This window comes from Heterodontus francisci, chromosome 32 (assembly GCF_036365525.1).
Source record: "Heterodontus francisci isolate sHetFra1 chromosome 32, sHetFra1.hap1, whole genome shotgun sequence".
NCBI classification, from domain to species: domain Eukaryota; kingdom Metazoa; phylum Chordata; class Chondrichthyes; order Heterodontiformes; family Heterodontidae; genus Heterodontus; species Heterodontus francisci.
Genome location: NC_090402.1, coordinates 61,342,389 through 61,364,776, shown reverse-complemented (window position 1 = coordinate 61,364,776; position 22,388 = coordinate 61,342,389). Strand labels below are relative to the sequence as shown.

Here is a 22,388-nt window from a genome sequence, read left to right as displayed (position 1 = left end):
CCTAATCAATAACCACTAACCCCAACCACTGACCCCAATCCTAATCAATAACCACTGACCCCAATCCTAATCAATAACCACTGACCCCAATCCTAATCAATAACCACTAACCACAACCACTGACCCCAATCCTAATCAATAACCACTGACCCCAATCCTAATCAATAACCACTAACCCCAACCACTGACCCCAATCCTAATCAATAACCACTGACCCCAATCCTAATCAATAACCACTAACCCCAACCACTGACCCCAATCCTAATCAATAACCACTGACCCAAATCCTAATCAATAACCACTAACCCCAACCACTGACCCCAATCCTTTTCAATAACCACTAACCCCAACCACTGACCCCAATCCTAATCAATAACCACTCACCCCAACCACTGACCCCAATGCTAATCAATAACCACTGACCCCAAACCTAATCAATAACCACGAACGCCAACCACTGATCCCAAACCTAATCAATAACCACTGTCCCAAATCCTAATCAATAACCACTGTCCCCAATCCTAATCAATAACCACTAACCCCAATCCTAATCAATAACCACTAACCGCAAACACTAACCCCAATCCTAATCAATAACCACTGACCCCAATCCTAATCAATAACCACTAACCGCAAACACTAACCCCAATCCTAATCAATAACCACTGACCAGAATCCTAATCAATAACCACTAACCCCAACCACTGACCCAAATCCTAATCAATAACCATTAACCCCAAACACTAACCCCAATCCTAATCAATAACCAATGACCCCAATCCTAATCAATAACCACTATCCCCAACCACTGACCCCAATCCTAATCAAGAACCACTAACCCCTACCACTGACCCCAACCCTAATCAATAACCACTGACCCCAACCACTGACCCCAATCAATAACCACTAACCCCAATCCTAATCAATAACCACTGACCCCAATCCTAATCAATAACCACTAACCCCAATCCTAATCAATAACCACTAACCGCAAACACTAACCCCAATCCTAATCAATAACCACTGACCCCAATCCTAATCAATAACCACTGACCAGAATCCTAATCAATAACCACTAACCCCAACCACTGACCCAAATCCTAATCAATAACCACTGACCCCAAACACTAACCCCAATCCTAATCAATAACCAATGACCCCAATCCTAATCAATAACCACTATCCCCAACCACTGACCCCAATCCTAATCAATAACCACTAACCCCTACCACTGACCCCAACCCTAATCAATAACCACTGACCCCAACCACTGACCCCAATCCTAATCAATAACCACTAACCCCAATCCTAATCAATAACCACTGACCCCAAACACTAACTCCAATCCTAATCAATAACCACTAACCCCAACCACTGACCCCAATCCTAATCAATAACCACTGACCCCAACCACTGACCCCAATCCTAATCAATAACCACTAACCCCAATCCTAATCAATAACCACTGACCCCAAACACTAACTCCAATCCTAATCAATAACCACTGACCCCAACCACTGACCCCAATCCTAATCAATAACCACTAACCCCAATCCTAATCAATAACCACTGACCCCAAACACTAACTCCAATCCTAATCAATAACCACTAACCCCAACCACTAACCCCAATCCTAATCAATAACCACTGACCCCAACCCTAATCATAACCACTGACCCAAATCCTAATCAATAACCACTGACCCCAAACACTGACCCAAATCCTAATCAATAACCACTTACCCCAATCCTAATCAATAACCACTGACCCCAAACACTGACCCAAATCCTAATCAACAACCACTGACCCCAAACACTGACCCAAATCCTAATCAACAACCACTGACCCCAATCCTAATCAATAACCACTGACCCCAAACACTAACCCCAATCCTAATCAATAACCACTAACCCCAATCCTAATCAATAACCACTGACCCCAAACACTGACCCAAATCCTAATCAATAACCACTGACCCCAAACACTGACCCAAATCCTAATCAATAACCACTCACCCCAATCCTAATCAATAACCACTGACCCCAAACACTGACCCAAATCCTAATCAATAACCACTGACCCCAAACACTGACCCAAATCCAAATCAACAACCAATTACCCCAATCCTAACCACTGACCCCAATCCTAATCAATAACCACTAACCCCAAACACTGACCCAAATCCTAATCAATAACCACTGACCCCAAACACTAACCCCAATCCTAATCAATAACCACTAACCCAAATCCTAATCAATAACCACTGACCCCAAACACTAACCCCAATCCTAATCAATAACCACTAACCCCAATCCTAATCAATAACCACTGACCCCAATCCTAATCAATAACCACTGACCCCAAACACTAACCCCAATCCTAATCAATAACCACTGACCCCAATCCTAATCAATAACCACTAACCCCAAACACTGACCCAAATCCTAATCAATAACCACTGACCCAAATCCTAATCAATAACCACTGACTTCAAACACTAACCCCAATCCTAATCAATAACCACTGACCCCAAACACTGACCCAAATCCTAATCAACAACCACTGACCCCAAACACTAACCCCAATCCTAATCAATAACCACTAACCCCAACCACTGACCCAAATCCTAATCAACAACCACTGACCCCAAACACTAACCCCAATCCTAATCAATAACCACTAACCCCAACCACCGACCCCAATGCTAATCAATAACCACTGACCCCCAAACCTAATCAATAACCACTAACCCCAACCACTGATCCCAAACCTAATCAATAACCACTGACCACAATCCTAATCAATAACCACTAACCCCAACCACTGACCCCAATCCTAATCAATATCCACTAACCCCAATCCTAATCAATAACCACTAACCCCAACCACTGACCCCAATCCTAATCAATAACCACTAACCCCAATCCTAATCAATAACCACTAACCCCAACCACTGACCCCAATCCTAATCAATAACCACTAACCCCAACCACTGACCCCAATCCTAATCAATAACCACTAACCCCAATCCTAATCAATAACCACTGACCCCGATCCTAATCAATAACCACTAACCCCAATCCTAATCAATAACCACTGACCCCAAACACTAACTCCAATCCTAATCAATAACCACTAACCCCAACCACTGACCCCAATCCTAATCAATAACCACTGACCCCAACCACTGACCCCAATCCTAATCAATAACCACTAACCCCAATCCTAATCAATAACCACTGACCCCAAACACTAACTCCAATCCTAATCAATAACCACTGACCCCAACCACTGACCCCAATCCTAATCAATAACCACTAACCCCAATCCCAATCAATAACCACTGACCCCAAACACTAACTCCAATCCTAATCAATAACCACTAACCCCAACCACTGACCCCAATCCTAATCAATAACCACTGACCCCAACCACTGACCCCAATCCTAATCAATAACCAATAACCCCAATCCTAATCAATAACCACTGACCCCAAACATTAACTCCAATCCTAATCAATAACCACTGACCCCAACCACTGACCCCAATCCTAATCAATAACCACTAACCCCAATCCTAATCAATAACCACTGACCCCAAACACTAACTCCAATCCTAATCAATAACCACTAACCCCAACCACTGACCCAAATCCTAATCAATAACCACAACTACTGACCCAAATCCCAATCAATAACCACTAACCCCAACCACTGACCCAAATCCTAATCAATAACCACAACTACTAACCCCAATCCTAATCAATAACCACTGACCCCAACCCTAATCATAACCACTGACCCAAATCCTAATCAATAACCACTGACCCCAAACACTGACCCAAATCCTAATCAATAACCACTTACCCCAATCCTAATCAATAACCACTGACCCCAAACACTGACCCAAATCCTAATCAACAACCACTGACCCCAAACACTGACCCAAATCCTAATCAACAACCACTGACCCCAAACACTATCCCCAATCCTAATCAATAACCACTAACCCCAATCCTAATCAATAACCACTGACCCCAAACACTGACCCAAATCCTAATCAATAACCACTGACCCCAAACACTGACCCAAATCCTAATCAATAACCACTCACCCCAATCCTAATCAATAACCACTGACCCCAAACACTGACCCAAATCCTAATCAATAACCACTGACCCCAAACACTGACCCAAATCCAAATCAACAACCAATTACCCCAATCCTAACCACTGACCCCAATCCTAATCAATAACCACTAACCCCAAACACTGACCCAAATCCTAATCAATAACCACTGACCCCAAACACTAACCCCAATCCTAATCAATAACCACTAACCCAAATCCTAATCAATAACCACTGACCCAAATCCTAATCAATAACCACTGACCCCAAACACTAACCCCAATCCTAATCAATAACCACTAACCCCAATCCTAATCAATAACCACTGACCCCAATCCTCATCAATAACCACTGACCCCAAACACTAACCCCAATCCTAATCAATAACCACTGACCCCAATCCTAATCAATAACCACTAACCCCAAACACTGACCCAAATCCTAATCAATAACCACTGACCCAAATCCTAATCAATAACCACTGACTTCAAACACTAACCCCAATCCTAATCAATAACCACTGACCCCAAACACTGACCCAAATCCTAATCAACAACCACTGACCCCAAACACTAACCCCAATCCTAATCAATAACCACTAACCCCAACCACTGACCCAAATCCTAATCAACAACCACTGACCCCAAACACTAACCCCAATCCTAATCAATAACCACTAACCCCAACCACCGACCCCAATGCTAATCAATAACCACTGACCCCCAAACCTAATCAATAACCACTAACCCCAACCACTGATCCCAAACCTAATCAATAACCACTGACCACAATCCTAATCAATAACCACTAACCCCAACCACTGACCCCAATCCTAATCAATAACCACTAACCCCAATCCTAATCAATAACCACTAACCCCAACCACTGACCCCAATCCTAATCAATAACCACTAACCCCAATCCTAATCAATAACCACTAACCCCAACCACTGACCCCAATCCTAATCAATAACCACTAACCCCAACCACTGACCCCAATCCTAATCAATAACCACTAACCCCAATCCTAATCAATAACCACTGACCCCGATCCTAATCAATAACCACTGACCCCAATCTTAATCAATAACCACTAACCCCAACCACTGACCCCAATCCTAATCAATAACCACTGACCCAAATACTAATCAATAACCACTGACCCCAATCCTAATCAATAACCACTGACCCCAATCCTAATCAATAACCACTAACCCCAACCACTGACCCCAATCCTAATCAATAACCACTGACCCAAATCCTAATCAATAACCACTAACCCCAACCACTGACCCCAATCCTTTTCAATAACCACTAACCCCAACCACTGACCCCAATCCTAATCAATAACCACTAACCCCAACCACTGACCCCAATCCTTTTCAATAACCACTAACCCCAACCACCGACCCCAATGCTAATCAATAACCACTAACCCCAACCACTGATCCCAAACCTAATCAATAACCACTAACCCCAATCCTAATCAATAACCACTGACCCCAAACCTAATCAATAACCACTGTCCCAAATCCTAATCAATAACCACTGTCCCCAATCCTAATCAATAACCACTAACCCCAATCCTAATCAATAACCACTAACCGCAAACACTAACCCCAATCCTAATCAATAACCACTGACCCCAATCCTAATCAATAACCACTGACCAGAATCCTAATCAATAACCACTAACCCCAACCACTGACCCAAATCCTAATCAATAACCACTAACCCCAACCACTGACCCAAATCCTAATCAATAACCACTAACCCCTACCACTGACCCCAATCCTAATCAATAACCACGAACCCCAATCCTAATTAATAACCACTGACTCCAAACACTAACTCCAATCCTAATCAATAACCACAACTACTGACCCCAATCCTAATCAATAACCACTGACCCCAACCACTGACCCCAATCCTAATCAATAACCACTAACCCCAATCCTAATCAATAACCACTGACCCCAAACACTAACTCCAATCCTAATCAATAACCACTGACCCCAACCACTGACCCCAATCCGAATCAATAACCACTGACCCCAAACACTAACTCCAATCCTAATCAATAACCACTAACCCCAACCACTGACCCAAATCCTAATCAATAACCACAACTACTGACCCAAATCCTAATCAATAACCACTAACCCCAACCACTCACCCCAATCCTAATCAATAACCACTGACCCCAACCCTAATCAATAACCACTGACCCCAACCACTGACCCAAATCCTAATCAATAACCACTGACCCAAATCCTAATCAATAACCACTAACCCAAATCCTCATCAATAACCACTGACCCCAAACACTAACCCTAATCCTCATCAATAACCACTGACCCCAAACACTAACCCTAATCCTAATCAATAACCACTGACCCCAAACACTGACCCAAATCCTAATCAATAACCACTAACCCAAATCCTAATCAATAACCACTGACCCCAAACACTAACCCTAATCCTAATCAATAACCACTGACCCCAACCACTGACCCCAATCCTAATCAATAACCACTGACCCCAAACACTAACCCTAATCCTTATCAATAACCACTGACCCCAACCACTGACCCAAATCCTAATCAATAACCACTAACCCCAACCACTGACCCCAATCCTTTTCAATAACCACTAACCCCAACCACTGACCCCAATCCTTTTCAATAACCACTAACCCCAACCACTGACCCAAATCCTAATCAATAACCACTAACCCCAATCCTTTTCAATAACCACTAACCCCAACCACTGACCCCAATCCTCTTCAATAACCACTAACCCCAACCACTGACCCCAATCCTTTTCAATAACCACTAACCCCAACCACCGACCCCAATGCTAATCAATAACCACTAACCCCAACCACTGACCCAAATCCTAATCAATAACCACTAACCCCTACCACTGACCCCAATCCTAATCAATAACCACTAACCCCAATCCTAATTAATAACCACTGACTCCAAACACTAACTCCAATCCTAATCAATAACCACAACTACTGACCCCAATCCTAATCAATAACCACTAACCCCAATCCTAATCAATAACCACTGACCCCAAACACTAACTCCAATCCTAATCAATAACCACTAACCCCAACCACTGACCCAAATCCTAATCAATAACCACTGACCCCAAACACTAACTCCAATCCTAATCAATTACCACTAACCCCAACCACTGACCCAAATCCTAATCAATAACCACTGACCCAAATCCTAATCAATAACCACTAACCCAAATCCTAATCAATAACCACTGACCCCAAACACTAACCCTAATCCTAATCAATAACCACTGACCCCAAACACTAACCCTAATCCTAATCAATAACCACTGACCCGAAACACTGACCCAAATCCTAATCAATAACCACTAACCCAAATCCTAATCAATAACCACTGACCCCAAACACTAACCCTAATCCTGATCAATAACCACTGACCCCAACCACTGACCCCAATCCTAATCAATAACCACTGACCCCAATCCTAATCAATAACCACTAAACCCAAACACTGACCCAAATCCTAATCAATAACCACTAACCCCAACACTGACCCAAATCCTAATCAATAACCACCAGCCCCAACCACTGACCCCAATCCTAATCAATAACCACTGACCCCAAACACTAACCCAAATCCTAATCAATAACCACTAACCCCAAACACTGACCCAAATCCTAATCAATAACCACTAACCCAAATCCTAATCAATAACCACTGACCCCAACCACTGACCCAAATCCTAATCAATAACCACTAACCCCAACCACTGACCCAAATCCTTTTCAATAACCACTAACCCCAACCACTGACCCCAATCCTTTTCAATAACCACTAACCCCAACCACCGACCCCAATGCTAATCAATAACCACTAACGCCAACCACTGATCCCAAACCTAATCAATAACCACTAACCCCAATCCTAATCAATAACCACTGACCCCAAACCTAATCAATAACCACTGTCCCAAATCCTAATCAATAACCACTGTCCCCAATCCTAATCAATAACCACTAACCCCAATCCTAATCAATAACCACTAACCGCAAACACTGACCCAAATCCTAATCAATAACCACTGACCCCAAACACTAACCCCAATCCTAATCAATAACCAATGACCCCAATCCTAATCAATAACCACTGACCAGAATCTTAATCAATAACCACTATCCCCAACCACTGACCCAAATCCTAATCAATAACCACTGACCCCAACCACTGACCCCAATCCTAATCAATAACCACTAACCCCAATCCTAATCAATAACCACTAACCGCAAACACTAACCCCAATCCTAATCAATAACCACTGACCAGAATCCTAATCAATAACCACTATCCCCAACCACTGACCCAAATCCTAATCAATAACCACTATCCCCAACCACTGACCCAAATCCTAATCAATAACCACTGACTCCAAACACTAACTCCAATCCTAATCAATAACCACTAACCCCTACCACTGACCCCAACCCTAATCAATAACCACTGACCCCAACCACTAACCCCAATCCTAATCAATAACCACTAACCCCAACCACTCACCCCAATCCTAATCAATAACCACTGACCCCAAACACTAACTCCAATCCTAATCAATAACCACTAACCCCAACCACTGACCCAAATCCTAATCAATAACCACAACTACTGACCCAAATCCTAATCAATAACCACTAACCCCAAACACTAACCCCAATCCTAATCAATAACCACTGACCCCAACCCTAATCAATAACCACTGACCCCAACCACTGACCCAAATCCTAATCAATAACCACTAACCCCAAACACTGACCCAAATCCTAATCAATAACCACTAACCCAAATCCTAATCAATAACCACTGACCCCAAACACTAACCCTAATCCTAATCAATAACCAGACCCCAAACACTAACCCAAATCCTAATCAATAACCACTAACCCCAAACACTGACCCAAATCCTAATCAATAACCACTAACCCAAATCCTAATCAATAACCACTGACCCCAAACACTAACCCTAATCCTAATCAATAACCACTGACCCCAAACACTAACCCAAATCCTAATCAATAACCACTAACCCCAAACACTGACCCAAATCCTAATCAATAACCACTAACCCTAATCCTAATCAATAACCACTGACCCCAATCCTAATCAATAACCACTAACCCCAACCACTGACCCCAATCCTAATCAATAACCACTAAACCCAAACACTGACCCAAATCCTAATCAATAACCACTAACCCCAACACTGACCCAAATCCTAATCAATAACCACCAGCCCCAACCACTGACCCCAATCCTAATCAATAACCACTGACCCCAAACACTAACCCAAATCCTAATCAATAACCACTAACCCCAAACACTGACCCAAATCCTAATCAATAACCACTAACCCCAATCCTAATCAACAACCACTAAACCCAAACACTGACCCAAATCCTAATCAATAACCACTAACCCCAACACTGACCCAAATCCTAATCAATAACCACCAGCCCCAACCACTGACCCCAATCCTAATCAATAACCACTGACCCAAATCCTAATCAATAACCACTGACCCAAATCCTAATCAATAACCACTAACCCAAATCCTAATCAATGACCACTGACCCCAAACACTAACCCTAATCCTAATCAATAACCACTAACCCCAACCACTGACCCAAATCCTAATCAATAACCACTGACCCCAATCCTAATCAATAACCACTGACCCAAATCCTAATCAATAACCACTGACCCCAATCCTAATCAATAACCACTGACCCTAATCCTAATCAATAACCACTAACCCCAACCACTGACCCAAATCCTAATCAATAACCACTGACCCCAATCCTAATCAATAACCACTGACCCCAATCCTAATCAATAACCACTCACCCCAACCACTGACCCAAATCCTAATCAATAACCACTGACCCCAATCCTAATCAATAACCACTGACCCCAATCCTAATCAATAACCACTGACCCCAATCCTAATCAATAACCACTAACCCCATTCCTAATCAATAACCACTAACCCCAATCCTAATCATTAACCAGTAACTCCAAATTAGAATCAATAACCACTCACTCCTTCTATGATGCTGATAGATTGGTTACAGCACAGGAGGAGGCCATTGGGCCCATTGTACCCCTGTTGCTCTCTGCAAGAGCAACTGACCTTGTCCCACTCCTCTGCCCTTTTCCTGTAGCCTTGCAAATTTTTTCCTGCTTAGATAATTACCCATTTCTTTTATGAAGGCCTCAATTGAATCTGCCTCCACCATACCCTTAGGCAGAGCTTTCCAGATCTTCACTACCTGCCATGAATGTGTGTTGGCCCAGGTGGGTTATGGCTGCCTGGGGGGCATCAGGCCTTTGGTTGAAGTTGGGGCCAGAGAGAAGGCAGAAGTGGCGGATAGTGAGATTGGATAATGTTCATTGTTTAATTTTGGGGCCTGGGGCTGCACTCGGTATTTGAAGCAGGATAGTGAGATTGGATAATGTTCATTGTTTAATTTTGGGGCCTGGGGCTGCACTCGGTATTTGAAGCAGGATAGTGAGATTGGATAATGTTCATTGTTTAATATTCAAGCCCAGGGATGCACTCAGAAAGTGGAATTTTATGTTCTCCCCTGCGGCGGATTTGGAGGCAGTGTCAGTGTGTAATTGGGTGGGAACCCACCACCTTCCTGCCTTCACAGAAATTAAGTCCAGGGTGGGAAGGCCTATGAACGGCCTCCCCACTCTGCTGCCAATTGAGGCCCTTAAATTAATGCCAATCAAGGGCCTCATCTTACCCCCACAATTAGCCCAGTGGTGGACAGGCCTGTCACCGCACAGGGAGCACGACAAGAAAATCCACCCTCCTGCACTTGCTGCTGACCCACCATACATCACTCTCCCCCACCACCCCCACCCACGAGACCCCTCCCTCTTTGACCTACCTGTGGCTTGGGTCCAGCGCTGCTGCTAGGCCTCAGGTAGGTGCTGTACCAGCAGCAGCCACCACCTGTGCATTGGAGCTGCTGCCTCCTACTTGCCAACTGTCATTTACAGGATAATCAGTGGTTGGCAGGGGGAGCTGGAAGCTGAGTGAAACTGTTGACCCCAGAGAACACTGAGGAACTCAAAAGGGATTACAAAGGTTGGAGAACCATGAAACCCCTCTTTGAGTCCCCGATACTGGTAGGAAGCGATCAAGATGAACCTCATGAGGTTCTTCATCCTCAAAGTTGTTCAGAGGGTGGGAGAGAGACAAAGAGAAATGCCCCAACTCCAGAAAAGCATGCAGAATCTGCTCCTGCTGCAGTCGATAGGAGTCGAGGTCAAGGAGGATCTCCAAGAGGTGAAGAGCCAGCAGGCCGCGCTCTTTGCCGCAGAAGCCTCCAAGATCATTTTCTAGTCCAGAGTCTGCTCAATGGAACAGGATGAGATGTGATCGCACTTCTTCTTCCAAAAGGTCCACAGAGAGAGAGAGAGCTCTGTGATCAGCAGCCTGAAGGAAGAGGACAGCTCAGTTACATCATCACAGTCTGACATACTGAAGTTCAGCAAATCCTTTTATGCTGGGGTGTATGACGTGAAGCCCATGGACAGCAGAGCCTCCCAGTCCTTCCTGTCCTCTACCACAAAGGTCTTAAATGACAGTCTGGACAATCCGCTAACTCTGGACAAGCTGACAAAGACCATCAGGTCCTTCAAGATGAGTAAAACTTCCGGAAGCGACCGCTTACTGCTCGAGTTGTATTTGACTCTGTTGGACTGGATTAGTCCAGACCTGCTGGAAGTGTATGGGAGAATGCTTCCGGCCAGCAGCATGAATCCATGAGGAAAGGCATCATCCCCCTCATCTCGGAGGAAATCAGAAATTGGCGGCCCATTTTCACTGCTTAATGTGGACTACAAAATTCTGTAAGAGGTTATCAGCAATCGGGTCATGTCTGCTCTGGAATCAGACATATACTGTACCTGGTGGGAAGATCTCTGATAGCCTCGCGCTACTCAGGGATATGATCGCCTATGTACGGGACAGGGGGGTGGGCACCTGCCTCATCAGTTTGGACCAGGAGAAGGCCTTTGACAGGATATTTCACACCGACATGATGGATGTGCACCCCAAAATGGTGTATGGGGAGGGAATCTGCAATTGGATCCAACTGCTCTACACAAACATCAGTAGAGCAGTTTCAATCAATAGATGGGAAACGGAATATTTTCCAATCAAATCTGGAGTCAGACAGGGCTGTCCTCTCTCCCCTGTCTTGTTGTTTACTGTATCGAAACTTTTGCTGAGTCCATCAGCAAGGATGCGGACATAAGAGGGGTGACAATCCCAGGCAGCGGATGCACTCAGGTCAAAGCCTCCCTGTACATGGATGAACTCACCATCTTCTGCTCGGATTCGCTGTCAATTCGCAGACTGATGAGCATCTGTGACCAGTTCGAACTGGCCTCGGGAGCCAAAGTAAATCGTGGCAAGAGCAGGGCCATGTTCATTGGGAACTGGGCTGACCGATCATTTGACCCCTTTACTGTCAGGTCAGACTCCCTGAAGGTGCTGGGGATATGGTTCGGAGGGGCTGGGGTGTGAGCCAAAAACTGGAAGGAGCGAGCAGCTATGGTGAAACAGAAACTAGTCATGTGGGAGTAGCGCTCCCTCTTCATTGTGTGTAAGAACCAGGTCATCAGGTGCAAGGTGCTCTCGGTGTTACTGTACACAGTGCAGGTCTGGCCCATACCCCATTCCTGTGCCATGGAGGTCACCCAAGCCATTTTACGTTTTATCTGGAGCTCGAAAATGGACTGTGTCCGCAGGGACACGATGTTCAAACCTCTAGATAAAGGGGGAAAAAATGTACCCAATGTTGTCCTCATTCTGATGGCTACCCTTTGTCAGTGGCTACATCAATCTATGCGTAGACCCCCGGTACCTAAGCACAATGAGTCATTATGGGCTGTGCTTCTATCTGTCTGCAGTAAGTTTGTGTAGAAAAACACATTTGATCACAAGCCAATCAGGCAGTGGTCCACACGTAACGTCCTCAAGGCCCTGCGGCAAAAGGGGATGGTGGATACTGTCAGATGGTTCCCAGAGAAAACAGTCAAAATCATTTGGCAGAATGCCTCATCGCCAGAAATTTCAAACAACCACCAAGACATAGCTTGGCTGAGAAGGGCCCTCCCCTTCAGATCCTTCCTGCACGCCTGGAGACTCACCGACTCTGCATGCTGCCCTCGAGGTGGCTGCGGTGCGGAAGAGACTGTCGTCCACCTCCTTCTGGAATATGCCTTTGCAAAGTGAATCTGGAAAGAGATGCCGTGATTTTTGTCGAGGTTCATACAGCTCTGTAACACAGGACTCTGTGCTCTACAGCCATTCCAGAGATGCACACCGAGATAAACATCAACTGCTGCTGGAGAACCATCAACTCTGTGAAAGAAGCACTTTGATCTACCCAAAGCTTGCTCGTCTTCAGTGCAACGAGCTGTCGACAACCGGCACATTGCAAAGTCCAAGACTATGTGTTGAGGGACGCACTAAAGCTTGGGGCAGCCGCTGCAAAGATGCAATGGGGAAAGACCACTTTGTCAGGTCCTCCCGCCATAATATAATGAGGCTGGACACCGTGTAAAACCCCTCAGCCTGTATGCACCAGAGAACATTTTTTGGTAAGTAATGCAAATGTATAATATAAATATAACCTGGAATGGCAAGAGTAGTGAGGCACCTCATGTACTGTATCAAAAGAAACTGATCTATATTGCACTTTATGAAGCCTCCAGTTTGAATTGTTTTGTAATTTTTTTTAAACAAACATTTCTTGGCAGACTGGTACAAAAGGTGACATCACACGGGATCAGAGGTGAGCTGGCAAGATGGATACAGAACTGACTCGGTCATAGAAGACAGAGGGTCTGTTTAGTATAAAAGCAAAATACTGCGGATGCTGGAAATCTGAAACAAAAACAAGAAATGCTGGATTCACTCAGCAGGTCTGGCAGCATCTGCGGAAAGAGAAGCAGAGTTAACGTTTCGGGTCAGTGACCCTTCTTCGGAACTTTCCGAAGAAGGGTCACTGACCCGAAACGTTAACTCTGCTTCTCTTTCCACAGATGCTGCCAGACCTGCTGAGTGAATCCAGCATTTCTTGTTTTTGGGTCTGTTTAGTAAGTTTGCAGACAACACAAAGGTTGGTGGAGTTGCGGATAGTGATGAGGATTGTCAGAGTATACAGCAGGATATAGATCGGTTGGAGACTTGGGCGGAGAAATGGCAGATGGAGTTTAATCCGGACAAATGTGAGGTAATGCATTTTGGAAGATCTAATACAGGTGGGAAGTGTACAGTAAATGGTAGAACCCTTAGGAGTATTGACAGGCAGAGAGATCTGGGCGTACAGGTCCACAGATCACTGAAAGTGGCAACGCAGGTGGATAAGGTAGTCAAGAAGGCATATGGCATGCTTGCCTTCATCGGTTGGGGCATAGAGTATAAAAATTGGCAAGTCATGCTGCAGCTGTTCAGAACCTTAGTTAGGCCACACTTGGAATATTGCGTGCAATTCTGGTCGCCACACTACCAGAAGGACATGGAGGCTTTGGAGAGGGTACAGAAGATGTTTACCAGGATGTTGCCTGGTCTGGAGGGCATTAGCTATGAGGAGAGGTTGGAAAAACTCGGATTGTTTTCACTGGAACGACGGAGGTGGAGGGGCAACATGATAGAGGTTTACAAAGTTATGACAGAGTGGATAGTCAGAAGCTTTTTCCCAGGGTGGAAGAGTCAGTTACTAGGAGACATAGGTTTAAGGTGCGAGGGGCAAAGTTTAGAGGGGATGTGCGAGGCAAGTTCTTTACACAGAGGGTGGTGAGTGCCTGGAACTTGCTGCTGGGGGAGGTGGTGGAAGCAGATACGATAGCGACGTTTAAGAGGCATCTTGACAAATACATGAATAGGATGGGAATAGAGGGATACGGACCCCGGAAGTGCAGAAGGTGTTAGTTTAGGCAGGCATCAAGATCAGCGCAGGCTTGGAGGGCCGAATGGCCTGTTCCTGTGCTGTACTGTTCTTTGTTCTTTTGAATAAAGTATCTTTTGGAAAAAAAGTTAGAGTGGCCGGCAGCTCTCAGAGGGCGGTGCTTCTGTCGTCGGGCTCCCTGATCCCGGTGGCGTTTTGCCAGAGGTCGAAACCCCCGTCGCCCGGCTAAAATGCTGCCCAGTGGTTTGTAAACCCCTCTCCCCTGCCCCTGCAACAACGCCTCGCCCGCCCGATCCCGCTACTCACCTCACCAAATCGCTTACAATGTTTGGGTGATTGACGGCAGCTCTGGGCCAATGGGAAGAAGTCGGAGTAGGGCTCCGCCCACTCAGCGCCACGAGCCCCGCCCTTCACTGACTAGCTCGATCTTCCAGGCCCGCCCCCGTTCGTTCTATTGGGCTGTAGCTGCGTCAATCAACAGCTCGGTCCGACACGCCCGCCCCATTCTTCCTATTGGTCCGCAGCTACGTCAATCAGCAGCTCGATCCTCCAGGCCCGCCCTTTTTCTCCTATTGGTCCGCAGCTACGTCAATCAGCAGCTCGATCCTCCAGGCCCGCCCCCATTCGTCCTATTGGTCCAGAGCTGCGTCAATCAGTCGGGCGGATGATGTGAACTGAACATGCGCGACCAGCAGGGCCTGAAGGAGACAGTGGTTCCAGCAGGTGAGAGGGAGGTGGATTAACAGAGCTCTGTGTCACAGGTTGCAGAAACACTTAATGCGGAGCCAGGAGCCAAACTAAACAGCGAGATCACAACAAACAACATGATCAAGTCCAGCCGCGGCTTCTACCGCTTCCTTCCAGCCCGAATCTCAACAAAGAGACGAGAGCAGAGACTGTTGCAAAATGCAGGAGAGGCAGGGAGCGTCTGTAAATGGAGGAGAAATGGGGACTGGTCAGGGAGCGTCTGTAAATGGAGGAGAAATGGGGACTGGTCAGGGAGCGTCTGTAAATGGAGGAGAAATGGGGACTGGTCAGGGAGCGTCTGTAAATGGAGGAGAAATGGGGACTGGTCAGGGAGCGTCTATAAATGGAGGAGAAATGGGGACTGGTCAGGGAGCGTCTATAAATGGAGGAGAAATGGGGACTGGTCAGGGAGCGTCTATAAATGGAGGAGAAATGGGGACTGGTCAGGGAGCGTCTATAAATGGAGGAGAAATGGGGACTGGTCAGGGAGCGTCTATAAATGGAGGAGAAATGGGGACTGGTCAGGGAGTATCTATAAATGGAGGAGAAATGGGGACTGGTCAGGGAGTATCTATAAATGGAGGAGAAATGGGGACTGGTCAGGGAGTATCTATAAATGGAGGAGAAATGGGGACTGGTCAGGGAGCGTCTGTAAATGGAGGAGAAATGGGGACTGGTCAGGGAGTATCTATAAATGGAGGAGAAATGGGGACTGGTCAGGGAGTATCTATAAATGGAGGAGAAATGGGGACTGGTCAGGGAGTATCTATAAATGGAGGAGAAATGGGGACTGGTCAGGGAGCGTCTATAAATGGAGGAGAAATGGGGACTGGTCAGGGAGCGTCTATAAATGGAGGAGAAATGGGGACTGGTCAGGGAGCGTCTGTAAATGGAGGAGAAATGGGGACTGGTCAGGGAGTATCTATAAATGGAGGAGAAATGGGGACTGGTCAGGGAGCGTCTATAAATGGAGGAGAAATGGGGACTGGTCAGGGAGCGTCTATAAATGGAGGAGAAATGGGGACTGGTCAGGGAGCGTCTATAAATGGAGGAGAAATGGGGACTGGTCAGGGAGCGTCTGTAAATGGAAGAGAAATGGGGACTGGTCAGGGAGTATCTATAAATGGGGACTGGTCAGGGAGTATCTATAAATGGAGGAGAAATGGGGACTGGTCAGGGAGCGTCTATAAATGGAGGAGAAATGGGGACTGGTCAGGGAGCGTCTATAAATGGAGGAGAAATGGGGACTGGTCAGGGAGCGTCTATAAATGGAGGAGAAATGGGGACTGGTCAGGGAGCGTCTATAAATGGAGGAGAAATGGGGACTGGTCGGGAGCGTCTATAAATGGAGGAGAAATGGGGACTGGTCAGGGAGCGTCTATAAATGGAGGAGAAATGGGGACTGGTCAGGGAGCGTCTATAAATGGAGGAGAAATGGGGACTGGTCAGGGAGCGTCTATAAATGGAGGAGAAATGGGGACTGGTCAGGGAGCGTCTATAAATGGAGGAGAAATGGGGACTGGTCAGGGAGCGTCTGTAAATGGAGGAGAAATGGGGACTGGTCAGGGAGTATCTATAAATGGGGACTGGTCAGGGAGTATCTATAAATGGAGGAGAAATGGGGACTGGTCAGGGAGCGTCTATAAATGGAGGAGAAATGGGGACTGGTCAGGGAGCGTCTATAAATGGAGGAGAAATGGGGACTGGTCAGGGAGCATCTATAAATGGAGGAGAAATGGGGATTGGTCAGGGAGCGTCTGTAAATGGAGGAGAAATGGGGACTGGCCAGGGAGCGTCTGTAAATGGAGGAGAAGTGGGGACTGGCCAGGGAGCGTCTGTAAATGGAGGAGAAATGGGGATTGGTCAGGGAGCGTCTGTAAATGGAGGAGAAATGGGGATTGGCCAGGGAGCGTCTGTAAATGGAGGAGAAATGGGGACTGGCCAGGGAGCGTCTGTAAATGGAGGAGAAATGGGGACTGGCCAGGGAGCGTCTGTAATTGGAGGAGAAATGGGGACTGGTCAGGGAGCATCTATAAATGGAGGAGAAATGGGGACTGGTCAGGGAGCGTCTGTAAATGGAGGAGAAATGGGGACTGGCCAGGGAGCGTCTGTAAATGGAGGAGAAATGGGGACTGGTCAGGGAGTGTCTATAAATGGAGCAGAAATGGGGACTGGCCAGGGAGCGTCTATAAATGGAGGAGAAATGGGGACTGGTCAAGGAATATCTGTAAATGGGGAGAAATGGAAATTGGTCAGGGAGTGTCTGTAAATCAGGAGAATCTGAGAATGGCCAGAAAGTGTCTGTGAATGGGAAGCAATGATGCCAGTTTAGGGAGTGTCTGTAAATGATGCTGCTATGGAGTTTGGTCATGGGTTATTGATAAAGGAAGGAGACTTGGAGACAGATCAGGGATCATCTATAAAGAAAATGTTTGTAAAGAATCAGACTTACCTATTTAACACACAGGCTAACGTCAACATAACGACTGCATAGAGACACAGCAGTGTAATATTAGTGCCTGCAACAGATCACCTGGAGTCAGCTTACAGAACTCTGTTGCTAGTCTGATTAACTTTTTCCTTAGAGCCGCACTCTGCTGGACCATGGCTCCGGTACTAAAAAGCCTGCCATCAATTCTCAAACACCCAATAAGAAGCTCCTGGTCCCATGTTTGCACCGAGCGGGGAGGCAGCTGCTCCCGGTGACAGGCCCGGGTTAACGATCGCCAGGTTTCCAGCTCTTTTGGAGGAGCTAAGGATCAATAAACTGCAACATCAAAGGCCAAAATTTTAAAGGAAACTTGCTTCAGTTACAATGGGGGAGGGAGGAACCATTTGGGGCACAGGGCAGGAGGTTCCCCCTCCGCGGTTCCACAAAGATTCCCCTTGGACTGGGCCACAGCGGGGCAGGGCTGGTTCAAGGTGCTGCAAGCTGCTAGGCTGAGCTGAGGAGTTGGTGGGGGGGAGGGTTTGATTGACAGGCCTGGGGAGGGGGATTTCAGGGCTGGCACACACACTGCTCCCCCTTTTCCTCCTGGGATGTTTTATTTGAGTCGTGTTAGTGAGTGTTTCTAAACTCTGTCTTCCTATCCCGATAATGTAGCTGAATTGTAGGTTGCGGTGAGTGTTGGACTATATTGCCTCTCCTCATTCTTCCTCCTTTTCCCACTACGAGTTCCAGGCTGCAGTTTCCGGTGGCTCGTTGCACCTGAAACATTAACTCTGTTGCTCTCGCCACTGATGCTGCTTGACCTGCTGAGTATTTCCAGCAATTTCTCCTTTTATTTCAGATTTCCAGCATCCACAGTAATTTGCTTTAGTTTTATTGCTGGCATTGCTCACAGAACTGAGTCAAGAAACACAATTAAACCAATTAAGAGCAGGTTTGTATCGGGGTGGGTGTTGGTTGTGGAAGTCGGTCGCTGGCCTCCTGTGTAGGTCTTTTTCATTTTATCAGTTTGAGCTGGAGTGGAGATGGGGTAGAAGCCGCTGGATTTAACCTCGAGTACTTTTCAGCCCACTCGGCCCAGCACTTTCCAATGTGGGACTGTCAAGGGGGGTAGATTCCTGGGGAGATGAGTTTGCTAAATGGACGTCAATCAGTCAATGTGAAAGAGTATTGTTTTAGTAACAGTATTTCTGTAGAGGCTTTTAATCCATTTAACAATTACAGATTTAATTTTACTTCTTTCTTGGGATATGGGCGTCACTAACAAGACCAGTATATATTGCCAATCCCCAGCTGGCCATTGAGAAGGTGATGTTGGGCCTTCTTCCTGAACTGCTGCAGTCTGTGCGGTGAAGCTGCTCCCACAATGGTGTTAGGGAAGGAGTTAGAGGATTTTCACCCAGCAATGATGAAGAAACGGTGATCTATGTCCAAATCAACAACAACTTCTATTTATATAGCGCCTTTAATGTAATTAAATGTTCCAAGGAACATCACAGGAGTGTTGTAAAACAACATGCGACACTGAGCCACATAAGGAGATATTAGAGCAGATGACCAAAAGCTTGTTCAAAGAGGTAGATTTTAAGGAGTGTCTGAAATGAGGTTGAGGGGCAGAGAGGTTTAGGGAGGGATTTCCAAAGCTTATGGCCTTGGCTGCTGAAGGCTCGGCTGCCAGTGGTGGAGCAATTACAATTGGGAATGCTCGAGATGCCAGAATTAGATGAGCCCTGATATCTCGGAGGGCTGTTGTGCTGGAGGAGATTATAGAGATAGTGAGGGGCGAGGGCAGAGAGAGATTTGAAAACAAGGATGAAGATTTTCAAATCGAGGTGCTGTTTAACTAGGAGCCTGTGTAGGTCAGTGAGCACAGTGGCGATGGGTGAACAGGACTTGGTTCGAGTAAGGACACAGGCAGTAGAGTATTACATGGTCTCAAGTTTACTGAGGGTTTAGCCTCAGACAGTTGCCAGGAAGAGGAATGGAATTGGGGGCTAGGGAGTGGAGATTGTTTAAGGGACCGAAGAGGACTTGGAGAGGAACTTGGAGGTGATGGTGTTCACATACCCTGGTCCTTCTAGATGGTGGAAGTTGAGGGTTTGGTAGGTTCTGTTAACATTCTGGTTGAATTGTAAATATATAAAATCTACTTCGCTCCATGCCCCTCCCACCTCTTTCTCTCTCTTTCTTCCCTTAGAGGGCAGAGTCTTGTGTAGATCCAGACTGGTTTCCTTCCCTGAAGGACACGAGTGAACCAGCATATCAATCCCAGCAGCTTTCATGGTCACTTTTTCATAATGCCTGCCCCATAAATTACCAGATTCATTCAGCTCTATTTTGTAATCTGCCTTTGTATTTATGTGGGTTCCCTCACACTTTTTTTCTATTTTAAATCCATTTCACAGGGTATTAGCAAGGAGAGGATTTACAGCCAAGAAACTCAAACCAAATATTAGGTCAAGATCTGAAGGAGTCGCCCAATTTATCGTAACCTGAATATCATAGGATTTTGAACATGGAAGGAAAAAGCAGTGTTCACAGTGGGGAGAAACCGTACACGTGTTCTGTGCGTGGTCAAGGTTTCAGTCGATCATCTAACCTATCGAAACACACACACAGTCACACTGGGGTGAAAACATGTCAATATGGGGACTGTGGAAAGGGATTTAATTATCCAGGTGAGCTGCAAATTCATCCACGTAGTCACATGCTGGAGAGGCCATTCACCTGCTCTGAGTGTGGGAAGGGATTCACAAATTCATTCAACCTGCTCACACACTGGCGAGTTCACACTGGGGAGAGGCCATTCACCTGCTCCGAGTGTGGGAAGGGATTCACTAATTCATCCAACCTCCTGACACACCAGCGAGTTCACACTGGAGAGAGGCCATTCACATGCTCTGTGTGTGAGAAGGGATTCACTCAGTCATCTGACCTGCTGAAACACCAGCGAGTTCACACTGGGGAGAGGCCGTTCACTTGCTCCGTGTGTGGGAAGGGATTTGCTAACTCATCCAACCTCCTGACACACCGGCAGCGAGTTCACACTGGAGAGAGGCCAGTTACCTGCTCCGTGTGTGGGAAGGGATTCACAAAATCAACCGACCTTCTGGCTCACCGGCGAGTTCACACTGGGGAGAGGCCATTCACCTGCTCTGTGTGTGGGAAGGGATTTACAACTTCATCCCACCTGCTGACACACCAGCGAGTTCACACTGATGAGAGACCTTTTAAGTGTCCAGACTGTGGGAATTGTTATAAATGTTCCGCTGAACTGATGTCCCATCAACGTGTTCATACTGATGAGAGACCGTTCAGGTGCTCTCACTGTGGATCTGGGTACAGGCGATCATCTGAACTCACTGTACACCAGCGGACTCACACCGGGGAGAAGCCATTCACCTGCTCTCAGTGTGGGAAGAGGTTTGCTCAGTCATCCATGCTGCTGAGACACCAGCGAGTTCACACTGGGGAGAGGCCGTTTACCTGCTCTGTGTGTGGGAAGGGATTCACTCAGTTATCCCACCTTCTGACACACCAGCAAGTTCACACTGGGGAGAGGCCGTTTACCTGCTCTGTGTGTGGGAAGGGATTCACTCGGTCATCCAGCCTGCTGAGACACCAGCGAGTTCACAAGTAACTACAGTGATTGGATTCTCATGTTAATCAGATCGAAGACTGAACTTTGTTCATTGGGGACTGTTTCTGCTGATAACCTCTTTCACTAGCCTGGAGTTTAATATTCTGGATCGATGTCAAATAAATCAGTTTGTGTTAAACAGATTGTGTGTCGAGTCTTTTTAATATCTCTAACACAAGTTAGTTCCTTTTGAAGTGCTCTCCCTCTCCCCTGTCTTCTCCATCCTCACCTCCAACAAGAAGTGTGAGGAGCTCATGGACTTCTTTGTCACTAAGATTGAGATTATCCAATCAGCTGCCTCTGCTGCTGCCCTCCCTTCCACTAGCCCACCAGGACAAACTGCCTCTAAAGGTCATCCACCCCACCCCGCTCAAGCCCAGAACCCACATCTTTCATTTTCTCTCCTCATGC

General features: G+C 46.3%; 1 protein-coding gene across 1 annotated transcript in view; it reads left to right on the top strand.

The window, feature by feature from the left end:
* LOC137347851 (zinc finger protein 271-like) overlaps positions 1-22,096 on the top strand; it is a 70,641-nt gene extending 48,545 nt beyond the window's left edge. The window contains exon 3 of the mRNA XM_068012911.1: positions 21,056-22,096. Within this exon, the coding sequence (XP_067869012.1) occupies positions 21,056-21,977 (922 nt within the window). The 3' untranslated portion in view covers positions 21,978-22,096. The remainder of the gene's footprint in view (positions 1-21,055) is intronic.
* The last annotated feature ends 292 nt before the right edge of the window (positions 22,097-22,388 follow it).